The sequence below is a fragment of the Zosterops lateralis genome (assembly GCF_965231275.1).
Source record: "Zosterops lateralis genome assembly, chromosome: 13".
Taxonomy (NCBI): domain Eukaryota; kingdom Metazoa; phylum Chordata; class Aves; order Passeriformes; family Zosteropidae; genus Zosterops; species Zosterops lateralis.
In genome coordinates this window covers 10,407,892-10,427,604 of record NC_139773.1, presented here as the reverse complement: position 1 = coordinate 10,427,604, position 19,713 = coordinate 10,407,892, and the positions used below count along the sequence as shown (strand labels likewise).

The 19,713-nt window shown below is 40.4% G+C and overlaps 1 protein-coding gene across 1 annotated transcript; it reads left to right on the top strand.

The window, feature by feature from the left end:
- Positions 1 to 1,390: 1,390 nt before the first annotated feature.
- SLC30A4 (solute carrier family 30 member 4) lies at positions 1,391 to 18,078 on the top strand (the record flags this gene model as incomplete). Its single annotated transcript, XM_083870752.1, has 7 exons — positions 1,391 to 1,772; positions 6,569 to 6,715; positions 11,804 to 11,957; positions 12,216 to 12,429; positions 12,751 to 12,856; positions 15,006 to 15,140; positions 15,768 to 18,078. The coding sequence occupies 7 exons, from the start codon at positions 1,391 to 1,393 to the stop codon at positions 15,920 to 15,922; spliced, it is 1,293 nt and encodes a 430-aa protein (XP_083726878.1). The 3' UTR covers positions 15,923 to 18,078.
- Positions 18,079 to 19,713: the final 1,635 nt, after the last annotated feature.

Genomic DNA, 19,713 nt, shown 5'->3' with positions numbered 1-19,713 from the left:
TTGTCCTGCAGCTCTGCCCTGATACCCACAGGATCTGCTATCAGCCCTTGGCCAGAAAGGGAGTGCTCTTCTCCAAAATCCTGCACTTCTATACAACTCTCCAGTCTTCACTTCTTCAACCAAGTCAAAAAAAAAAAAAAAAAAAAAAAAAAAAAAAAAAAAAAAAAAGCTATGTAGCTTCTCTTTGACAGGCATGATTTCCCAGAAATGTTTATGGCTTAGCAAACTGACTGAATACAGTAATAGAATGTGGCCACAGGTACAAACTGATGTAGAACACGTGTAGGCTGAAAGAAGAAAATTTCTACTACTCAGACCAATGAGGAGCTGGAATAACCTCTCAGAGAAATTAATAAAGGCAAAAATCTAATTACTCGTATGTTAGGGCACAGTTATGAAAGGAATTGTACAACAGCAGGGTCTCTGAGGTTTGTTTCTCCTTACATCCCTTTAAGGAATGTTCAGAAAGTTATGTGAAACTTCCTACAACTCAACCTAACAGAGTTAGCGAAACAATGTAAAGAACTGTGCCGTGACAGAAGAGAAAAGCTGCACAATGCAAACTTCTCCCTTTCAAAACCTGAAGCCAGAGCACGGCACGATGCAGTTGAGGCTTCCAGTGTACTGAACACACCTCCTGTCTACCACAGCCCACCACACCTGCATTGTACGGCTCTGACAGTCCCCAGCGTCTGCCTCGCACGGCATTTACCCACTGAACACAAAGCACGGAGGGACGGGAACAGCCCCTCAGGCCGCACCGGGCAGGCCCCTCCGCTCCCCGAGCCCCTCAGCGCGGTGTCCCCGCTCCGCTCCGCGGGCGCGGCGAGGCGGCGGCGGCGGGACTCGAACCCGCGGCGGGACTCGAACCCGCGGCCCTCCCGGGCGGGCGGCGCAGGCGCGGTGCCGGCGGGGTCCGCGGGCGCGCAGGGGACGGGGCTCGCACCAACCGCCGGCCGCGCGCGAGGCGGCCGCGGGCGCGCTCAGGGATCGCGAGGGCGGCTCGCGGCGGGGCTCCGCTGAGGGATGTGACGCGCACGGCGGCGGCGGCGGCGCTCCCCCTGCGCCGGCAGGGAGGAGGCGGCCCCGCGCCGGGCGCCGCCTGCCCGGCCGCGGCGTGACCGGGGCTGCGCCGGTTGAGCGCGGAGCGGGGCGAGCGGAGCTCCGGCGGTGGCAGCGCCTCGCGGCGCGGCGCCCGGCGCGGAGGCGGCGCTGAGGGCCGGCGGTGCCGGGGCGCTCCTCGGCGTTCCGTGCGGCCTGCGCGGGGCCCGGCGGGGCGATGTAGGGGACATGCCCTGACGGGAGCAGGAGCGGTCGGGGCGCCGCCTGCCAGGGCACAGCTGCGCCAGCGGAGCCGCCCGCGCCCGGCCGGGCCCCCAGCGCCGCCGCGATGGCCGGGGCCGGGCTCTGGACCAGCATCAAGTCCCTGCTAGGCAGGAACGAGGACCCGCTGTTCCTGAACGACTCCAGTGCCTTCGACTTCTCGGACGAGGTGGGGGACGAGGACTTCCCCAGGTTTAACAAGCTGCGCGTAGTGGTGGCGGAGGACGGCTCGGAGGCGGCCCCGGAGGCGCCGGTGAACGGGGCTTCCCCCGGGCTGCCGTCCGACGACGAGTCCCTGCTGGAGCGGGACATCGCCCTGCGCGCCGCCCGGCCCGACCCCTGCAGCGGCTGCAGCCGCCGGCGGGAGCGCTCCAAGCAGAGGAAGGTGAAGAAGCGCCTGACGCTCGCTGCCCTCCTCTACCTCCTCTTCATGACCGGGGAGCTCATAGGTGAGTCGGGGGCCTTGTGTGCCGTCCCTCGGCGCGGTGCCTCGCAGCTTCTCAGGCTGCTCTGGCCTTGGCTTTGAGTATTTACTGAGGGAAACCATCTCCCTTTAGGGAGACCAGAGAGGTGACCTGAGAGAGCGAGAGGGAATAAAGTCCACCTGTATTTTCCATGGAAGAATTTGCAACTTCCCTTACGTGAATGTCTCATCAGTTCCCCGAAATGGCATAAAATACACAAATTTTTCTTTGTCTAGTGGATTTTCATTTCTCCTTGTAAGTTTTTAAGGGGTTTTTAACAAAGGAGAAGTGGCATGACCAACTTTGATCGCAGTATTTTTTAATCAACGGCAATGAAATCTTGCTGTGTGTGCAACAAGCGAAGAAGAGGAAAATACAGTTTCAAGTGTGACATTTACCAAATAATGAAAGAAATACTGGGGAGTATCTGTCCTTATTCACCAGATACAGCAATACACACTATTAGTTACAACTGAAAAGACAAGTCGTGAGCTATTGACGGCAATCCAGTGAGGACATCACTCCCCTGAGAACTTCTTGGTGTCCTGCTGTGCTCTGGACTAGCATGGGCTCCATCCAGACATAAGTCATATGAGCACAGTCATTAAAGTGATAGTTATTTTAACACTTTCTGCTACAACATACAAGAATACCAAGTAGTTGCATAAATTATTTGTGGGTTTTGTTTGTTAGTACTTGCAGAAGTATAGTGGGGTTTTACCCGAAAATGTGTTCCTATCTAAGCACCTGACTGTTGGTCAAAAGAATGAATCTATTGCTCCAGTTCAGCTTTTGCTCCCTTCAAACAGGTGTGCTGTGCAGGATGAGGAGAACCTGTGCATTATACACCAGTCTGTACTGAAAAACTGCTTTATGGAATAGGCTGTAGGGGCAGAGACTTGAAATAAAATGTGAGTGTCCCTGAGATGCATAGATTAGCTGTTAAACATTATGCCTTTGGCATTGTCTAATCATTTTTACAAAGTTCAGTATTTATCTTTTAATCTCTGTTCACTTACTGTGTCCTATTACTATCTGTGTTTTGGATACATCTGTGCCAAGCAGGGCAAGTGTCTGCTGGGTGTGACTCGGCCTCCTGAAAATCCTTTAATGCTCTCATCCACTGTCCCTTGATTTGGAGTCGTGGGGAGCCCTACACTGTGCCAGTACATTGATGTGTATGCTGAGCCAGATCTCTCCATAGCAATTAATTGCTTTTAAATTTCTTAAATTTCAGCATTCAGGTCTGAGTCAGAGATAATCAGATTACTTTCCATAATTCAAACACATACAAAAAATAAAATCATAAAAACTTTCTGGAAGTGAAGAACAGTAGCGTGGGACCTACATCCTCCTCCTGACTTCTGCAATTTGAGTCAACTGAGTACTTGTGTGAAGTGAGCTCATGCTCTTGGATGCTTTTGCTAGGACTGCTGTGAATTGTGTTTTTAAGACAAGCTTGTGCAAGGTGGATAGGGAACAAAATAATTGCTAGAGGATAACTAATGCAGTTTGTCCCACATATGTAGGGGACAAAACCCCTAGAAGAAATGTTCCATTCTTCAGAGAGAGACCAGAATATTGACTGTGTCTGCACCAGTTTTATGTGGTGCCTTATTTCAGGAATGTGGGTTAATAGAAAAAAGTGGTTTTGCCTTTCAGCACGTTTCAGTGAGTGGCTGGTCATTAATAACACGGCCACAAAACATCAGCTTATTATGGCTAAGGCACTATGTGTTAAACCTGTGGTGGGGATTTGGCTGAATCTCCACTTGCCCCCTGGCTCCATGTTTTGTCTCTGGCTGAGATTTTGGTTCAGCATGAACTCAGGTACATTTGAAGAACAATTGTGTTGTTATTTAGGCTTAGATGTCCTTTAACATGAGAGTGATGTTGGTCGATTGTATTTGTATCAGTTTGTATTTAGTTCATCTGAAGGGCCTCTTACTGAGCAATGTCTGAGCTGTTGGCAGGTTGGTGCTCAAGTCACTGGGACCGTTTCTCTTTGGGGCTTTGGATCCAGTTCATGCTGTTGGAGACCTCTCCATGGCTAGTGCAGGGAGAGCTATAGAAATAATAGATGTTGAGAGTAAAAATACTCTGATCACTGTCACATCATCTGTCATTCTTCCCGTACAGTCAGGACTTGAGCAGGCTGGATTTGTCTGTGAGAGTGTTAGTGCTGTACTGTGGACTTGTCCTCCCTCCTCAGGTCTTTCCAGGTGTGCTTTTTCCAGCTTTATTTGTTCTTTGGGGACAGAATCAGGGAGCACTGAGGGCCAGACCCATCAGATATTCAGACACCCATCTTCCACAGAGAATAAATAGAGGGTTTGGATAGCTTTGTGATTCTGTGGATCTTGACCTGAATGACTTGTCACAGGGCAAGTAATCATCAGCAGAAGAGTAATTAGAGATACAGCCCCCAAGTCCTGGGTCAGTGCCCTACATGTTTGATTTATTTCGCTTTAGCCCTGTTCTACTGTGTTGTCTTTGGTTGGTTTTGAATTTCCAAACTTTATGAATTGATCTGAGGCTCAGGTATTTGGGAAACTGTGGTTGTATAGGATATTTTAATTTACTTCCTTCTATGATCTTTGACAGATTTGAGTTTCTGAGACAAAGGCAGAAGACTCTATCAAACAATTAACTTTTTTCAGTAAAAATATTTCTGGTGTCTGTTACCAATGTCAAGATGCAGAAAATCTTGTTTCAGCAGATTTTTTTGTGCAATTTTGATTGGCATATTTTTTCCAAACCCATTACTCCAGCCCATCTCAATTTTTTGTTGTTTGATTTGATGAACAGTCAGATAACATTTTACTTTGGGGAAACCATTGTGCATCAAGAAATGAAAAACTTACTGCAAGTCCTAGTTAGCTTATCTGACAGGGTTTTGATGTTTTCAGTTATATTTAGAGATTTCTAATTGATTATCCATGAGGAGAACTGCTGTCCTTCATGGGTCACTGAAAACAGTGGTGAGCCATCAAGCTGTCTATTTGTAAAGGTTATAGATATCTTCTTTCCCAAGTTGCCAATTGTCTTTAAACAGCCCCTAGGCAATACCTTTAACCAAACAATGAACCAATACCTTTAGAAACAGAGAACCTTTGATTTCAGGATTTCATAAATGGCAAATATGTTTTCTTAATCCACATGCTGCATTATGTTTTGCTTCAGTATCTGAATTCCTTCCTTATAATTTTATTTTGAAAGTCTTTATAAGTGAGAGGCTAACTGAAATGGAATTGGCTCTTCTTGGGCTGAAGCGATTCTCAAAATGATACATATGAATCAACATATATATTGTAAATAATGATATATGTAGATTGCTGAACTAAATGTCCTTACATATCAATTATTGTTTCTTCTCTGTTGGCTATAGAAGAGGCTGAGTGGCACTTTCTAAATATTTTTTTTTAATTATGGGAGAACACAAATTAATTCAGAAAGGAAAGGCGTAACTCATTTTACTCAAAAAGCCGCTGAATTGCTAAATGTTAAAAACTCATTGTTTTTGAGCTGTGATGGCCTTTTGGAGAATTTCAGCCTCAGAAGAATTTGACATAGAACATTCTGAACAGTTGAAGAAAGGGGCTGTGTGAAATGCAGTGTATCTGGTAGCTGTGCACAGCACAGGCAGTGCTGCAGTACAGCTGTGCTCCGTGTTTGGCTGGGGAGGAGAGAGCACCTCTGTCTGCAGGTGTGTACATAAGAACACCACACACACACAGGTTTTATGACCAGTCTTAAAAGCAATCAGCCAGTTGTGAATTCCCCTTTGCTATTTCCTCTGGTCAGCCTCTTCAGTAAGACAATTTTAATTGTATACGAAAATTTCTTTATTTGGAATGTTAGTTGGAGCCTGAAGCCTGCCAAATGGCACACCAGCTGCACGCTTTGCTCGGTACAATTTACAGGCTGCAAGACAATCTCAAGGTAAAAAGAGAAACCAAATCATTGCTGAGCTGACACTGAAGATGTGATCTTTTCTGAGATAATGGGCTTACCTTCAAGCATATGGAAGACAGCACAGCCTGTCCTTGATTCCCCTTTGTATAAGGGATACTTAAGTGAGAGGTGCATTGTTTAAATCTCTCACTCATCCAATAGTAGCACTAGCAATTGAATTGGAACAAAGATATTAACCTTTGATCTCAGGTTATTTGTCTCAATGCAGCTCATTATTACAAGAAAAAATTATGGTAATAAATAACAAAGAAGAATGCTATACAAGTGAAAGTCATTGTCTGCAATAGGTATTGCCAGAACTTACATGCTCCTGCCAGGATGGGGAATAATTAAGGTTAAAAGATAACGTAAGAAAAAGGAGACAGGGTGAATTTCCTGGTCATTGAATCTTTGGAGTTCTCTTCCTGTTCTGTCATGTCAGAGTGTTTAACAGATGTAGTTTAACAAAAGAATCAGTTGATTAAACACATGTGCAGTAATATGTAGAGAAAAGATACAAAACTGTGTTGGACCTGATTTTGCAAACATTATGATGCAAATAATCTCTGTTGGAATATCAGGAGTGAATCCTTTCCATGTTACTCTTAATAGAAAGCACACGTGACTGCACTTTTAACTATGGTAGCTTTAAATTATAGCTTGGCATTCTGCTTGTAATGGCAAATCCCCCTCCATGTTTAGTGAGTGTAAGAAGGGCTGTCATGTACTTACTGCACTATTCTGAAAAGGAATACTGTATGCAAGAGGATATTATGTAAAATAATTAAAAATGTCATGAGTCCTGACTTTGCCTATTCTGTTTTCAGGTGGCTATGTTGCTAACAGTCTGGCAATTATGACAGATGCACTTCACATGCTGACTGACCTTAGTGGTATTATTTTGACCCTCCTTGCTCTCTGGCTGTCTGCAAAATCTCCAACAAAGAGGTTCACTTTCGGATTTCATCGCTTAGGTATGTAGCTATCAGACTTTGCTATTAAAGAAGATTTTAAGCAACAACTGTAAAGAGCACCTAATTCAGGTAGCTAGAAAGAAAGTAGCAACAAACCTAAGAGTTGCTTTAACTGACTCTCAGTGTCCTTTCACTGGCCGCTGGGGATACACTGCATAGGTTGTATTGTCACAAGAGAATAGATTAAAAAAACCCAAAAAACTTGGCCAAAAGTTCGACAGCAGAATTTCATTCACTGGGAGCGCAGGGTGTGTCTCTCCATCTCTGTGGAATTGGCACTTAACAGATTCAGGGTTAAATTCTGAATGCTTGATTCATCTTCCATCTTGAAGAGGAAGGCTGGGGAATTGAATTCATGATGACATTGTTGGAGCAGGAGCTGTGCATGTCAGCCCTTTGTTGTTCACAACAGATTATTGCCAGTGCCCAGGATTTACAAAATCTTGTTGACTTCAGCAGAATTGTGATACTGGAAAAAGGTCCTATTCATTGTGAAAAATTACATTTTAATCCACAACTAAGAAGTTATGTAGAACATATTATTAGAGAGCTCTGCCCTGCCAGAAGTTGTATAAATCAGTATTCTTCTTGCATTTCCCAAACCACAGAAAGCTGAGGTCAAAATGCCCCATGGTCTGCAAAAAACAACAACCTCTGTCCAGTTTAGGTGTCTCTAGTAAGAAGTATAAATAAGAAAGCATAAATATAAATATAAGAATAATTATTAATAATACAGAAATAAGAAGTATAAATAGTATAAATAAGTATAAATATAAATAGTATTTATACTAATAAGAAGTATAAATAGAATTTTGGACTAACCCTTGGAAGAATATTTTCAGGTTTTATTACTTCATGTTTGGAAGTGTATTGATGATAAAGGGTGTCTTCATGTGGTTGCTAACTGGATATAATATACAGCTGCAGAAATTTATTTATTTATAAATGTAGACATTTTAGCAAAAACTTCAAAGTATCTTTTTCATTAAATAGATAATTTCTAGTGTCCCAGTTTTGTACCTGTTTTCAATAACACTCTATAGCATACACTTTTCAAAGAATTTCATTCTTGTGTAGTCACTATTTGCAATTCTTATTTTGGCTGCTAGAACAGCAGTAGAATTCAACAACTCCATCACTCCTTGTCATTTGTCATCAGTTAGTCACTAGTGCATGAATGCATAACTCTGTACACTAGCTAAGCTCTTTGGTGCTCTAGCAAGAAAGCATTAGCAATGCCAGCATTTCCCATTACAAACTTTTCTTTCATGAGGTTTTAATTTTGTGATAGGAGCTCCTCTGATACTGAAACCTGACCTTGTAGGTATGCCCCTGGCATCTGCTCATACTCTCCAGAAGGATGTTTGTTAGCATTTATACATACTTTAATCCTATTTCAGAATAACTTGGGTAGTTTATATGTCTTTGTAACTTTTCTAAAACTAAATAGCACATACCTTGAACATGCCATGGCCCAGCTTAAAACAGGGGTTTATCTTAAGAAAAAATAAAAGAAACTTACTTAACCATTAAAATCTTACTCAGTTCTTTAAATTTTCACTGATTTTTCAATTAATGTGAAAGAAGAAATCCCTGAGGATTCCTGCCACCTCATTTTCTATATAATTTTTTTCTTTCCAGTTTATTGCCAGGAAAAATACTAGCCAGACTGATCCAGTGGTGGTCCATGGGCCAGATGTGGCCCATAAAATTAGTCTGTACTGCCCTTTTCCCTGGGAGTAGCTACAGGGAGCCGCCTCAGTTCTGCAACAATTGCTCCTCCTTTTCTGCTCTCGGTGCCAGCAGGTGGTCAAAGACTAGAACTAGGTGGAGTGTCCTCAGCTGGAAATACATGAAACCCACCTGGAAGCAGCCCTGAGCAACTCACTGTAGCTGATCCTCCTTTGAGTAGAGCTACCCCTTCCCAGGGGTTCCCTTTTACTTCAGCCATCCTGCAGGAGCAGCAGTGCAGCTCTCTGGAGGGAGGAGGAGAGCCTGGGGCTGGGGAGGAGAGTTTCTGTGCAGGAAGGAAGAGGAAGTGAGTCAAGGCCTTGCCAGGGACTCCTAAAGTACAGAAGATGGTAAGGTTCAAAATTACTGAACACAGTCTTTCTAAAAATCACATTTGTGAAATTTATTTGCCTGATTTTAGGCACCCAATCTGAATGCTGTGGCCTGAGGGCCCAGTTTCACACATCAGTGAGTGCTGGCAATGGAACAAAGCAGTTTCTGGGGTATATCCTCATTGTAACACATTTTTCCAAGTAACCTGTATGTAAGAAGCTTGTCAGTAAATAATATCAGTTCAACAATAGCTTAAATTTCACAAGAGAGATGTTAAAACAAGTCAGGATGTTAAAAGTAGGGTACAGACTGGGCATATGTCACAGAAAAAGTTGTGGAGTATTTGTTGTGGAGCTGGGAATATGTGCAACAACTGTCTCATCGTTTACCTGCTCTGCATTAAGTTTTAAGATAATCCATACATTCAATAGGCATGAAAACATTCTAATGAACAATGTTTCTGGTACTTGTTATCATTTTTGTTTGCAGAATGATGATTTTTCAAACTTATTCCCATAAATGTTGCTTTGTAAAAGCAACAGACTTGTTAGTTGTCTAGTCAAATTCCAGAAGGAAGTTAGCACTAATTTTCATTTATTTGAATACATAATATATAAGTTCCATCTTCAGTTTTATTCCATTTTCAGTTGTGAAAAGGAAGCTGACAGATTCAGGAATGGGTTAGAAAAGTGAAGACAAAATAATGGAAATTGCAGTCATGTCAAAAAGAGAATTAAATTCTTAAAGCCAAAAATAGTTCAGTTTCACCACCAAGTGCAGATACCTCCTTTTCAGCAAGACACTGAGCAGATTTAAGCATAGATATGGAACCTGGCACTTGTCCATTGCTGCAGAGACAATGTTAGTAGTGACAGAATCAGACAGTCCACTGAGACCGTGCACAGTTCATTTCACAAGAAGTGAAAGATCTCAGCACAAATCCACAATGCTGACATGACAGTGACTGTGGAAGAAACTGCAAGGAAAACACTGGTTTCTGTTGCAGAAAACATGGGTTTAGATTGTAAAAGCATACTATATTATTTCTCTGGTAAATGCTAATGTGCTATGGCTTCACAAGTTTTTAAAGGAGCATTCTGGAAAACCTTCTAAGAAATGTACTGTGTGTTTTTTTTAAGACTGTTGTCCTGAATAATCTGCCAGCTTCATAAAGATCACTTCCATTTCTGTGGGTATTTCCAGGATTTTCAAGTTGCTCTGAAATCATCTCAGATTGTGACAGTTGCCTTTCAGAGCCTTGTTACTGCCTGGTAATGCTGTTCCTCATCCAGGCATTGACACACTACTCAGCAGCTGAATGTGTTGGTGTGAGTTTCTTCTCCCAGAATGGTGTTAATAATTCAGTGCACAGATCAACTGATTTTGGTGACATTAAAATGCTGTTATAGCTGCATGGTTTTTTTTCTGTAATAATAAATAAAATTAAAACACTTCTATGTTAGAAAAGACATCTACAGTAACCCAAGTTGTACTGCAGGCTGACAGATTCAAAGCAGAGGAAGAAGGGAGGCAATTCTCAGATGAGTGTTCTTAGAGCTATGGTATAGCCAAGGGCAGAATTTTGCCCTTACTGGGGAATAAATCCGGGCAGCATGTGTGGAGCTAGGGGGAAGAACAACCATTACAATTCCAAGTAAATTAATTCCACCTCTGCTCTTTGAGTTCACAGAGGAAGGCTGAGATCCCAGTGATCCATCTGGCAAGTGACAGTAATGAGCATTACGCATAATGATTACAGATTACTCAGGCATGGCTGCAGATTTACATGCAATACAATGCAGTGAGCATTAAGGTTTTCCCAGGGCTTTTTGTAAAGCCCTGTATTAACTTGCTTATAACTGAGGCAGTCTTTAACTGGGCTAATGTTTTCTCTGCCAGCTTTGTTGCTTTTTTTTTTTTTTTTTTTTTTTTTAAGTTTCAGCTGCTGCAGGGCAATAATTTTCAGAATATGGAGGTAGAGGGTAAAAGTACATATATGTGTGTTTTAAAGCAATCTAGTGGCTCGTTTGGAAATGCTTGTTTTCTTTATAGGACCTTAAAAGTGTAGTGTGGGCTCATCCTTCTCAGGTTTGTGTGCTATTACCAGCACAATTTCATGACTTCAGTACTGAGGCAGCACAAAGGTCCTGACCTATAAAATACTCAACCCTGTTTACCTCCCATCTGAACAGCAGGAACCTCATAGAAAACTGTAACCACTGTCCACTGATGTAAATGGCAATAGAAGGTACAGGACAAGGAAATATTAGTTTTTATTAATTTTCTAATTTTTATTTAGATATGTTTCCTTTTGAAAGTCTCTGCTGATCAGATAAGATTCCTATGCCAAAATAATGGTCATAATGCTCTTACTTTCGTGAAATAATAATATTTGGTAAATATTAGATAATGTTAGAACAGCATATCACGGCAATACAGAAACATTAAGCAAGGCTTTGTAGCTGAAATCTGCCTCAGATAACATTTATGAACACATATATCAAGGATCTTAAGAGTATAATGTGTGACAAGTTTGTACTGTTTGGTTTCCTTATCTGTTTAAAATTTCTTCTCCATCCTAAATACAAAAGATACATAAAAATAATTTATAAATCCAGCTTAATACTCTGGGCACTTAAAATCAAGGTTTCCCTTATTTGTGGGTAGGCTGAGATTTGAGATCACCTGTCCTCCTCACCCCTGGACAGGGCCTTTGCCTGCAGCTTCTCAGGAAAATGTTCTGGGTTTTCTGAAAAAGTCAGGATCATCACCTCTGCAGAACTTTTCAGAGAAAACATAATTTGAGGTATATACTGATGACAGGGACATGTGAAGGAGCAGACTAGAACAAACTCCGTTGGTTAATTCTATTTTACAAGTTTTATTTGCCACACAACTTGTTAGTTTATATTAGATATGGATATGGATAAAGTAGTTAAAACAAGAGCCTGTTCACATTCTAATTTGGAAATAGAAATGGATCTGAGACATGTTTTTATAATGTTTTTTCCTTTCTGTTTGCAGAAGTACTATCAGCCATCATTAGTGTACTGCTGGTCTATATCCTTATGGCTTTCCTCTTGTATGAGGCTGTTCAGAGAACTATCCATATGGACTATGAAATAAATGGTGATATCATGCTCATCACAGCAGCTGTCGGTGTTGCCGTTAACTTAATGTAAGATCTCTCTCTCCATTAACACTCATAAATGTATTTCTCAATAAGCTGCCAATTCATTCATGGCCTGTAACTTTGTCATGGTATGTAATTTTGCTGGACCTCTTAATTTTCATAAATAAGACTAGATATTACACCGAATATTACTTTTTAAATTATTTGGCTTAAAATGAAAAAAAACCCCAACCCAACAAATCCTCCCCATCCAACAAACCCTAAAGCCTGTTTCTTGAAGCATTTCTCTTCTTTCACTTTCAGAATGGGGTTTTTGCTGAATCAATCTGGCCACCTTCACTCCCACTCCCATTCCCACCCTCACTCTCACGTACCTCAGCTGAGCTCTCCAAGCACAGGCCAGGGCAGCAGCCATGGGCACAGCAGCCTGGCTGTGAGAGCAGCCTTTGTCCATGCCCTGGGGGACCTGGTACAGAGCATTGGGGTGCTCGTGGCTGCCTACATCATCCGCTTTAAGGTAAGGAGACAGGGGAGTTATTGGCATTGCAGCTCTGGAGATTAAAGTCAAAAGGAGTCTGTTTTTATAAGTTATTAAAAATAACTTTTTAATGATAGTTTATGGTAAGCTTCATGCATCATGCAAAATAAGCAAAACTGTCTCTACTACGTATATAGTTACAATATATGTAGTAGAGACAGTTTTAACAAACATAACAAAACAAACAAAAAAAAAAATCATGAAACTTGGAACTAGAAGTAACCATGTTTTCTGAGTCACCTTTTTGTAAGTGATCTTGTTTTCATACATCCTTTGACATTGTGAAATTTCCCTTTGCAGCCAGAATACAAGATTGCTGATCCTATATGTACATATGTATTTTCCATACTGGTGGTTTTTACAACAGTTCGAATTCTGTGTGACACAGGAGTTATTATTCTGGAAGGTAAGATCTGTGCCCAATCTGCAGTACTTTACATGGAAAATACCAGTTTTCTTGACATCATGATTCCTATCTCTATGTGGATTGTACCTGGACACGTGTCTGTCTGGGTGCTGCTTTAGTCTGGTGGTTCTTTATGGCTTCTCTAAACTGCAGCAGTTTTTGGGTGTCTTTGTGGCCAGAACAAGTCCAATGTCTGCACACTCTACCATCAGGAGATGTAGAAGTGAAATGTACAGAACCTCCTTGTGTGTCTGCAGTGAATCTCAGCTAAATCAAGTGAGCATTTGCCCAGACACAGTTCTACACTCTCACTATGCATAAGCAAATGGCTGGGCATGTGGTTCATGCCTGTCCTGTCTTCCCCTTCCCCTGTTCCCATAGGGGAAGCTGCAAGTTAAGAGTGGTGTAAAATGCAGAAAAAAAAAGGGAAGAAAAAACTGAACGTGGGCTGAAGGATCTTATCTTGCGTGACATAGAAGGAATCACATCAGTAACATCCTTCTTTATCACAGCTTACATGCCAACTATTACTGCTTGATCTAGTACTATTACTTTATAAAGTGAAGATGTTAGGGCTGGGAGAAGAATCCTGGGTTTTAACTTCACATTCCTAACTGTCTCATGTGAATTATCATTGACTTTACTTTTATTATGTTATGAGGTTAAATCAGAAACCTCAGAATCTTCAGTCTTTTGCTGTAACTTAAGATTAAAAAAAAATCCAACGAAGTAGAAGTTCACTGAGAAGGCAAAAATGATGAAATTTGCTGAAGAACTCTCAATTAGCTCCAAGGCAATAGATTTAGCTGAAGAAAACAGGTAAGACAAACTAATGAAGTATCAGATTCCAGATGTTTTGAGTTGTAGCTGTTAGCATAGGTATCCCAGTTGGCATAAAGATCTCCAAATTAATGATATAATTAAAAGTGATGATATGTGGGCTTTATGCATGCTAGAGAACTTCTCCAACTCAGATTCAGAATCTCCAGAGAATGGACTTGTGTTTATACTTGAAACTGCTGCTGCAACATCAAGGCCCTTGAAGTTGTATCAACTTCTCGTATTAACTTCAGTTTCCTTATTATACTAAGAATGCTAAATTAAAAAATTAAATAGCTATCCAACACAAGCAATGAGATTCTAGCTTTTCATAGAGATTTATAAGACAGAATGGAAGCCCATCGCAAGTATGATGTAGATACGAGAATTTAAGTCCATTTTTCCTGGGAAAAAGAAAACTGTACAAATACCAGACAGTTAGCTAGTTACTTATCAGCTAAATAATTTTTTATGTTCTAGAAGGAAAATTTTGTTTCATGTGAGACAGTCCTAGACACTGAACTTTCAAAAGAGATAGTACTGGAAGTAACATAATTTAAGAGACAGTAAAGGCACCAGGTTCAGAGAAGTCATGCAAAAAATTTGAAGAAATTTGTGACTAAACTCCTCATAGTATATATAAAGAAACTCCATAAAACTAGAAGATAAGTAATAAAAGCTACTATAGAATCAAAACTACTCAGAAAGAGTTTATTCAGTACTTGTATTAGTTTTTGACCCATGTTGATAATTTAAAATTTTGATTTTGCCCTTTGTACAGATAAGGGATGGTGGTGGTAAGTTAGAGATGTACCGCTGAAAATACCAAAAGGACTTGATCTCTGACTTGCAGAGATGACACACAGTAACACACAGTTCTCTGTGTTGACCACTGCACATGGATTACTGTAGCCTGTGAACATGAGCCCAGGTACCGAACAGCAGTTTCAGGAGACAGGCCCTAGCATTTTTTAAAACAGATTTTGGCTTTAGAGTCCAGCTCAAGTAGTTACCAGGGGTTAGAAGCTGCAATAAAGTTGTCAACAAAAGCACATCATTGCAAAGGATCTAATGTTGGCTGTTGCCAGAGTGTGGATTCTGGACAGGACAGATTCCAGGTGAGGCAGCTCTGCAATTCCTGTACAACTTCTGTATCTTTACCGGACTGAACAGGCCTATTTCCGTATTATTTTCTGTTGATAACAGGTACTAATCACTTCCAACAGCACAAATTCTAATCTTTTGACATTGAGATCTGTTGTGACATTTTAAAGGCTACTGAGACTTGGCAGAAGATAGAATTAATTTTATCTCATGTTTGGTATCACAGGAGTTCCAAGGCACTTAAATGTGGATCGCATCAAGGAAGACTTGATGAAAATTGAAGATGTTTATTCTATAGAAGATTTAAATGTTTGGTCTCTTACTGCAGGAAAAACAACTGCCATAGTCCACTTGCAACTAGGTAAGCTGTTGGATGGCATAATTCTAAATTAAATCCAAGTTTAGGAAAAACCCCACCACTTCCTCTTCATATCGTTGAGTTGAACCAAGAAATACCATTCTGGGGAAAGAAAATCTACTAACTCTGGTTTTGTACAGCAAGGAATGTTGGCCAAGAAAGACATGGTGTAAATGAAAATTCTGCAAATAAAATATATTCATACTAAGATGTCCAATACAGATTCTTTGGGTAGGGGAAAAAAAAAAACAACACAAAATTTCTCCTCAGAAATTTTCTTACATGTTTAGGGAAAGAAAGGGTGAAGTTCTAATGTGGAATGATTGAACATATGAAAAAGAAATGTTTTGCCAAAACATGCCAATTTAGACACCTAACTATACTGCACATATCAGTTCTTAGTAAGAAAGCTCAGGTTTTTGGGGAGGAAAGTGTCAGACACATGGAGTTCTATCAAGAGAGATGTAAAATGACAGAGATTATACAGTGATCACAAGAACAATATTAAATTACTAAATGAGTGTGAGCAAAAATTATTCTCATCGGTGACACTGTGATAAATTTGAGAACTGTTGCATTGACCAGGTTTCTTAAGGAGTGAATTTATTAATTATTTTCTTAATTTTTCAGTTCCTGGTAGTTCATCTAAATGGGAGGATGTTCAGTCCAAGGCCCGACAACTGCTGCTGAACACGTTTGGAATGTACAAGTGCTCTGTCCAGCTTCAGAGTTACAAACAGGAAATGAGCAAAACCTGCGCCAGTTGTCAGAGTTCCAGTGCCTAATTTCATATGTTTTGGGAACTGCTGCCTTATTCTTTACCTTGTGTAGTCAAAGACTGAGAGCAATAAATGCAAAATGAAAATTATCCAATAGTAACCATTAATATGTGGATTTGTACTATGGGACACGCAGCAGGGAGAACTGGTGCTGCAAGAAGTGCAGTGGTTGGCCTACAGAACATGTATTTCACTCTCTCCATCGTACTGGGTTATTCAATTTATTATGATTTTCAGACAAAGCTGGTTTTGGATTGTTGTTTACAAACTGGAATGTGGCTCTGCAGATACCTCACAAATTACAGTCCAATATTGACCTTTAATCATTACGTACCACAAAGTACCTGCATTCCAAATGGAGGATCAGGTATTCAGTATTTCAGTCAAAAGTCTCTAAAGCTGATCATACCAGGGTTGCACAATATATCATGATCCCCAAGTTCATTATTCAGTATTTTTGCAATAGTAATTTTCATACAGTATCTCAAACTATTAACACATACATTAAGTTGAACTCTTGTGGAAACTGTCTCTTTGGAGACACTGCAAAGTACAAAATTTACTGTACCCAGACCAGAAAGTTAGCTTTAATCTGGGCATTCAGAGATCCAGACAGGAAGGTTCTTGCCCAGACTTCTGGTATTTAACTAGAGACCCAACACTGGACCCAAAGTGTTTTAAGTAATCAGTTATCTTTAATGTATTTTAGGATAGGATTTATACATTAGAAACAGGTTATTTATTTTACAAAGTTTTGACTTGTAAGATGAATTTATTATTAATAATCTTGAATGTTTAAACCATCATTTGATCCATATTAAAAGGCCAGTTGATTAGCATGCGTTCTAATTGTAATTAATAAATGTCCTGTAATTGATAATTTTTCCATGATTGTTTTGTTTTAAAAGGCAAATGATAGAAGTGATATTTGACATGGAAATACTCCCAAATGCAATCTTCAGATATGTACATCTAACAGGAAAGTGGGGAGCAGAAGTTTTAGAGATGCACAATTCCATCCATCACAATCTCTGATGTTTTCTTTGCTTTGAGCACAGCATGGCAGCATCCTGATAGGAATGCCACTGCAATAGCAGTTCCCACTACTTAGCTTATGAATAAAGCAAAATCCAAGCAAGCTCAGTAACCTGATGGTGTTGGACAACAATATCATAACAACCTACAGCGGCAGAAAGGCCCTTTTGTATTTACAGAGAGGAAGCAACCTGAAAAGACTCTATTCATCAGGACAGCTCAGAGTCCACAAAATGGAACTGTTTGGCCTCATTGTGGAACCCCCGGAGTTTGAATGTACACAAGATAATAAATCTTTACACTAAGCTATCATACACCTACAAGCCCAGATTTAACCAGCTTCTGACGTCATTGGCATTGAAGAAGCTAAGGGCAGCAAGATGAACTACAAAGTTCAGAAGATAGGAAGACCTTGGCTTCAAATATTTTTTGTTTATTCTGTACTTTCATCTTATGCAGAACTTCAACTGACAGGAAAAGCAGTTCTCTGTGTGGATCAGAAAGGAAAACTTTTGCCCAGTTATGGTTATTGTGATATTCAGCTGTGGATACTTCAGCTATTGTCTGTTTTGAAAATCGCTAGGGTTTCACATTTTCATCAGGCTGATTTGTATCTGCATTTTGTGGTAACAATTTTGGCTTCTTTTCTTCCCTTTTTGGAGGTAGGGATCACATAATGAATTTTTATTGATGAAAGCTGACAGCACATTGTGAATTTGGACAAAGTGCACATAACACCGGATTGTGTTCGTATCTGTTTGGGCAGGAAATGGGAACACGCGTGTACAGGGTGGGAGCACGTGAAGCTCAAAGGCAGCACCGTGCTCAGGAAGGTAATGCTGCAATACAAACACTGTCATTAATTAAGCCATATCACAGTTCATGAAAAATGTGCATCCCATCCTTACAAACTTACAGGCAAAACCCACGAACTACAGGTATTTTGCACATACTAATGCTCAAATGGGTTTTAATTAAATTGGGGTTTACAGTTGATGTAATTAGATGTTGAAGTACAGTAGACATGTATTGTATTTGCAGTTTTTTAATAATTTACTATACATTTGTTTAATTGAAGAAAAAAGGTGTGTTGTTTTATTGTGGGTTTTATTAAATAGATTATTAAACTTCACATTGTCTTATAAAATATTTGTATTTCTTTCATAATTTTTGAATTCTTAGAGCAATCTGATTCTTAGGGCAGCTGTGTTTTTAAATGTCTGAACACTCTGCTTTTACTCACTTTGCAGATGCTATACATAGAATTAATTTTCTCTGTCTTCAGTCAGAACAGTTTAAGACTTGTGATTTCACATGCAATAACTGCACTTTAGAAAGTATAAGCTGACAAAGCATGGAGAGGGATCACCATAAAGCAACTGGCAAAAGATTCCTGAAACCCTACAGTCACCCGTGAGGGGCCCTTGTTACCAAGGTCTGTAGACTGGAAGTTCAGAGAAAAGGCAAGAGAAGAAAAAACGAGAATAAAGAATAAAAGAATCAGTAAGTTTTTATAGATACTTCAAGATCATTTTTCAGTATCAGCTTAGAGAAAAGTAGCATTATTATAAATAAGGTCTCATGTTTTTCCAAGCTAGATTATTTTATGTGGCTAAGATAGTTTTCACACTCTTACACTATTCTTCTAACAAACCCTCTGCTTGCAATGAAAATACATACACTTGACAGGACTTCTTTCTAAGCAAAAGACTTCCAAGATCTGAGCAGGCTTCCAGAATCAGTGTCCCTGGTTTCCAGAGCTGTGCTGGAATGTTTTCACTGATTGAACAGATGAAATAACAAGAAAATTCTGCCCTTTCTGAAAGTCCACACTGGGAGGTTTTTCCTTTTAAAATCTGTGATTGTCACCCATCCTCTTCTGAAGCACAGATACAGTTTTGATGACAACCTACTCATATGAGTCAATAAAACATTTTCATATGAGTAGACTGCATACCCTCACATCCCACTCTTCCTTTCTGAAGTGTTCTTATCCTAAGAAGAAAATTATTAGAAACATATTTAGTTTCTGAATGTTTTCCTTGCTTAATTATGTGGTTTGGTTTTTGTTTTTAATTGTGTTGACATTTTGTCTTTTCAATACCAGTAGCATTTCTTTCTTCACCAGCAGAATTACCATTTAAAATGTCATACTTGAATCTGGTCTTCAATTATCTCACTACTGTACATATCTGCTATTTCTTGCAGAATCACTCCCAAGTGGCAGAATGACTCAGAAAAGCAGAAGGCTGGCATTTAAAAGTAATTTTCTGACATAGAACCAAAAACCCCAGAAGACACCCATCAAGTAATGAGTGGCAAGGATTTTATTCAGGTATTTTAGTGAGATCTCATGAGGACACTTCACTGATGCTGCACAGGGCAGGGTTGTTAAAGCATTGTTTCTACAAATAACTATAAGAGTGTAATAAACAAAGATGGGTAGTTGAGTAAAAGACATGGTACATACTGCAGCAGCTTCCTAGCCCAAAAAAAACTAATCCATTGCCAGAGAAGAAGTCCCCTTGGGATCTCAAGGGAAGGGGATAATTCCCTGGAAATATCCAGCTCATTTCCCTCTATCCAAAATGACATTGCCAAGGTCTTTTATCTTGCTGGTTGCTCCGAACACATTCATTTTTTCCAGGAGTGAGCACACGTAGCTCAAATACCACATTTCACCAGCTCTTTGCACTACGCCACTGCTCTCAGCTTCCCTCTTTGTTTTCTTGCCATGTTCTGTTCTCTCCAGTTTCATTAAT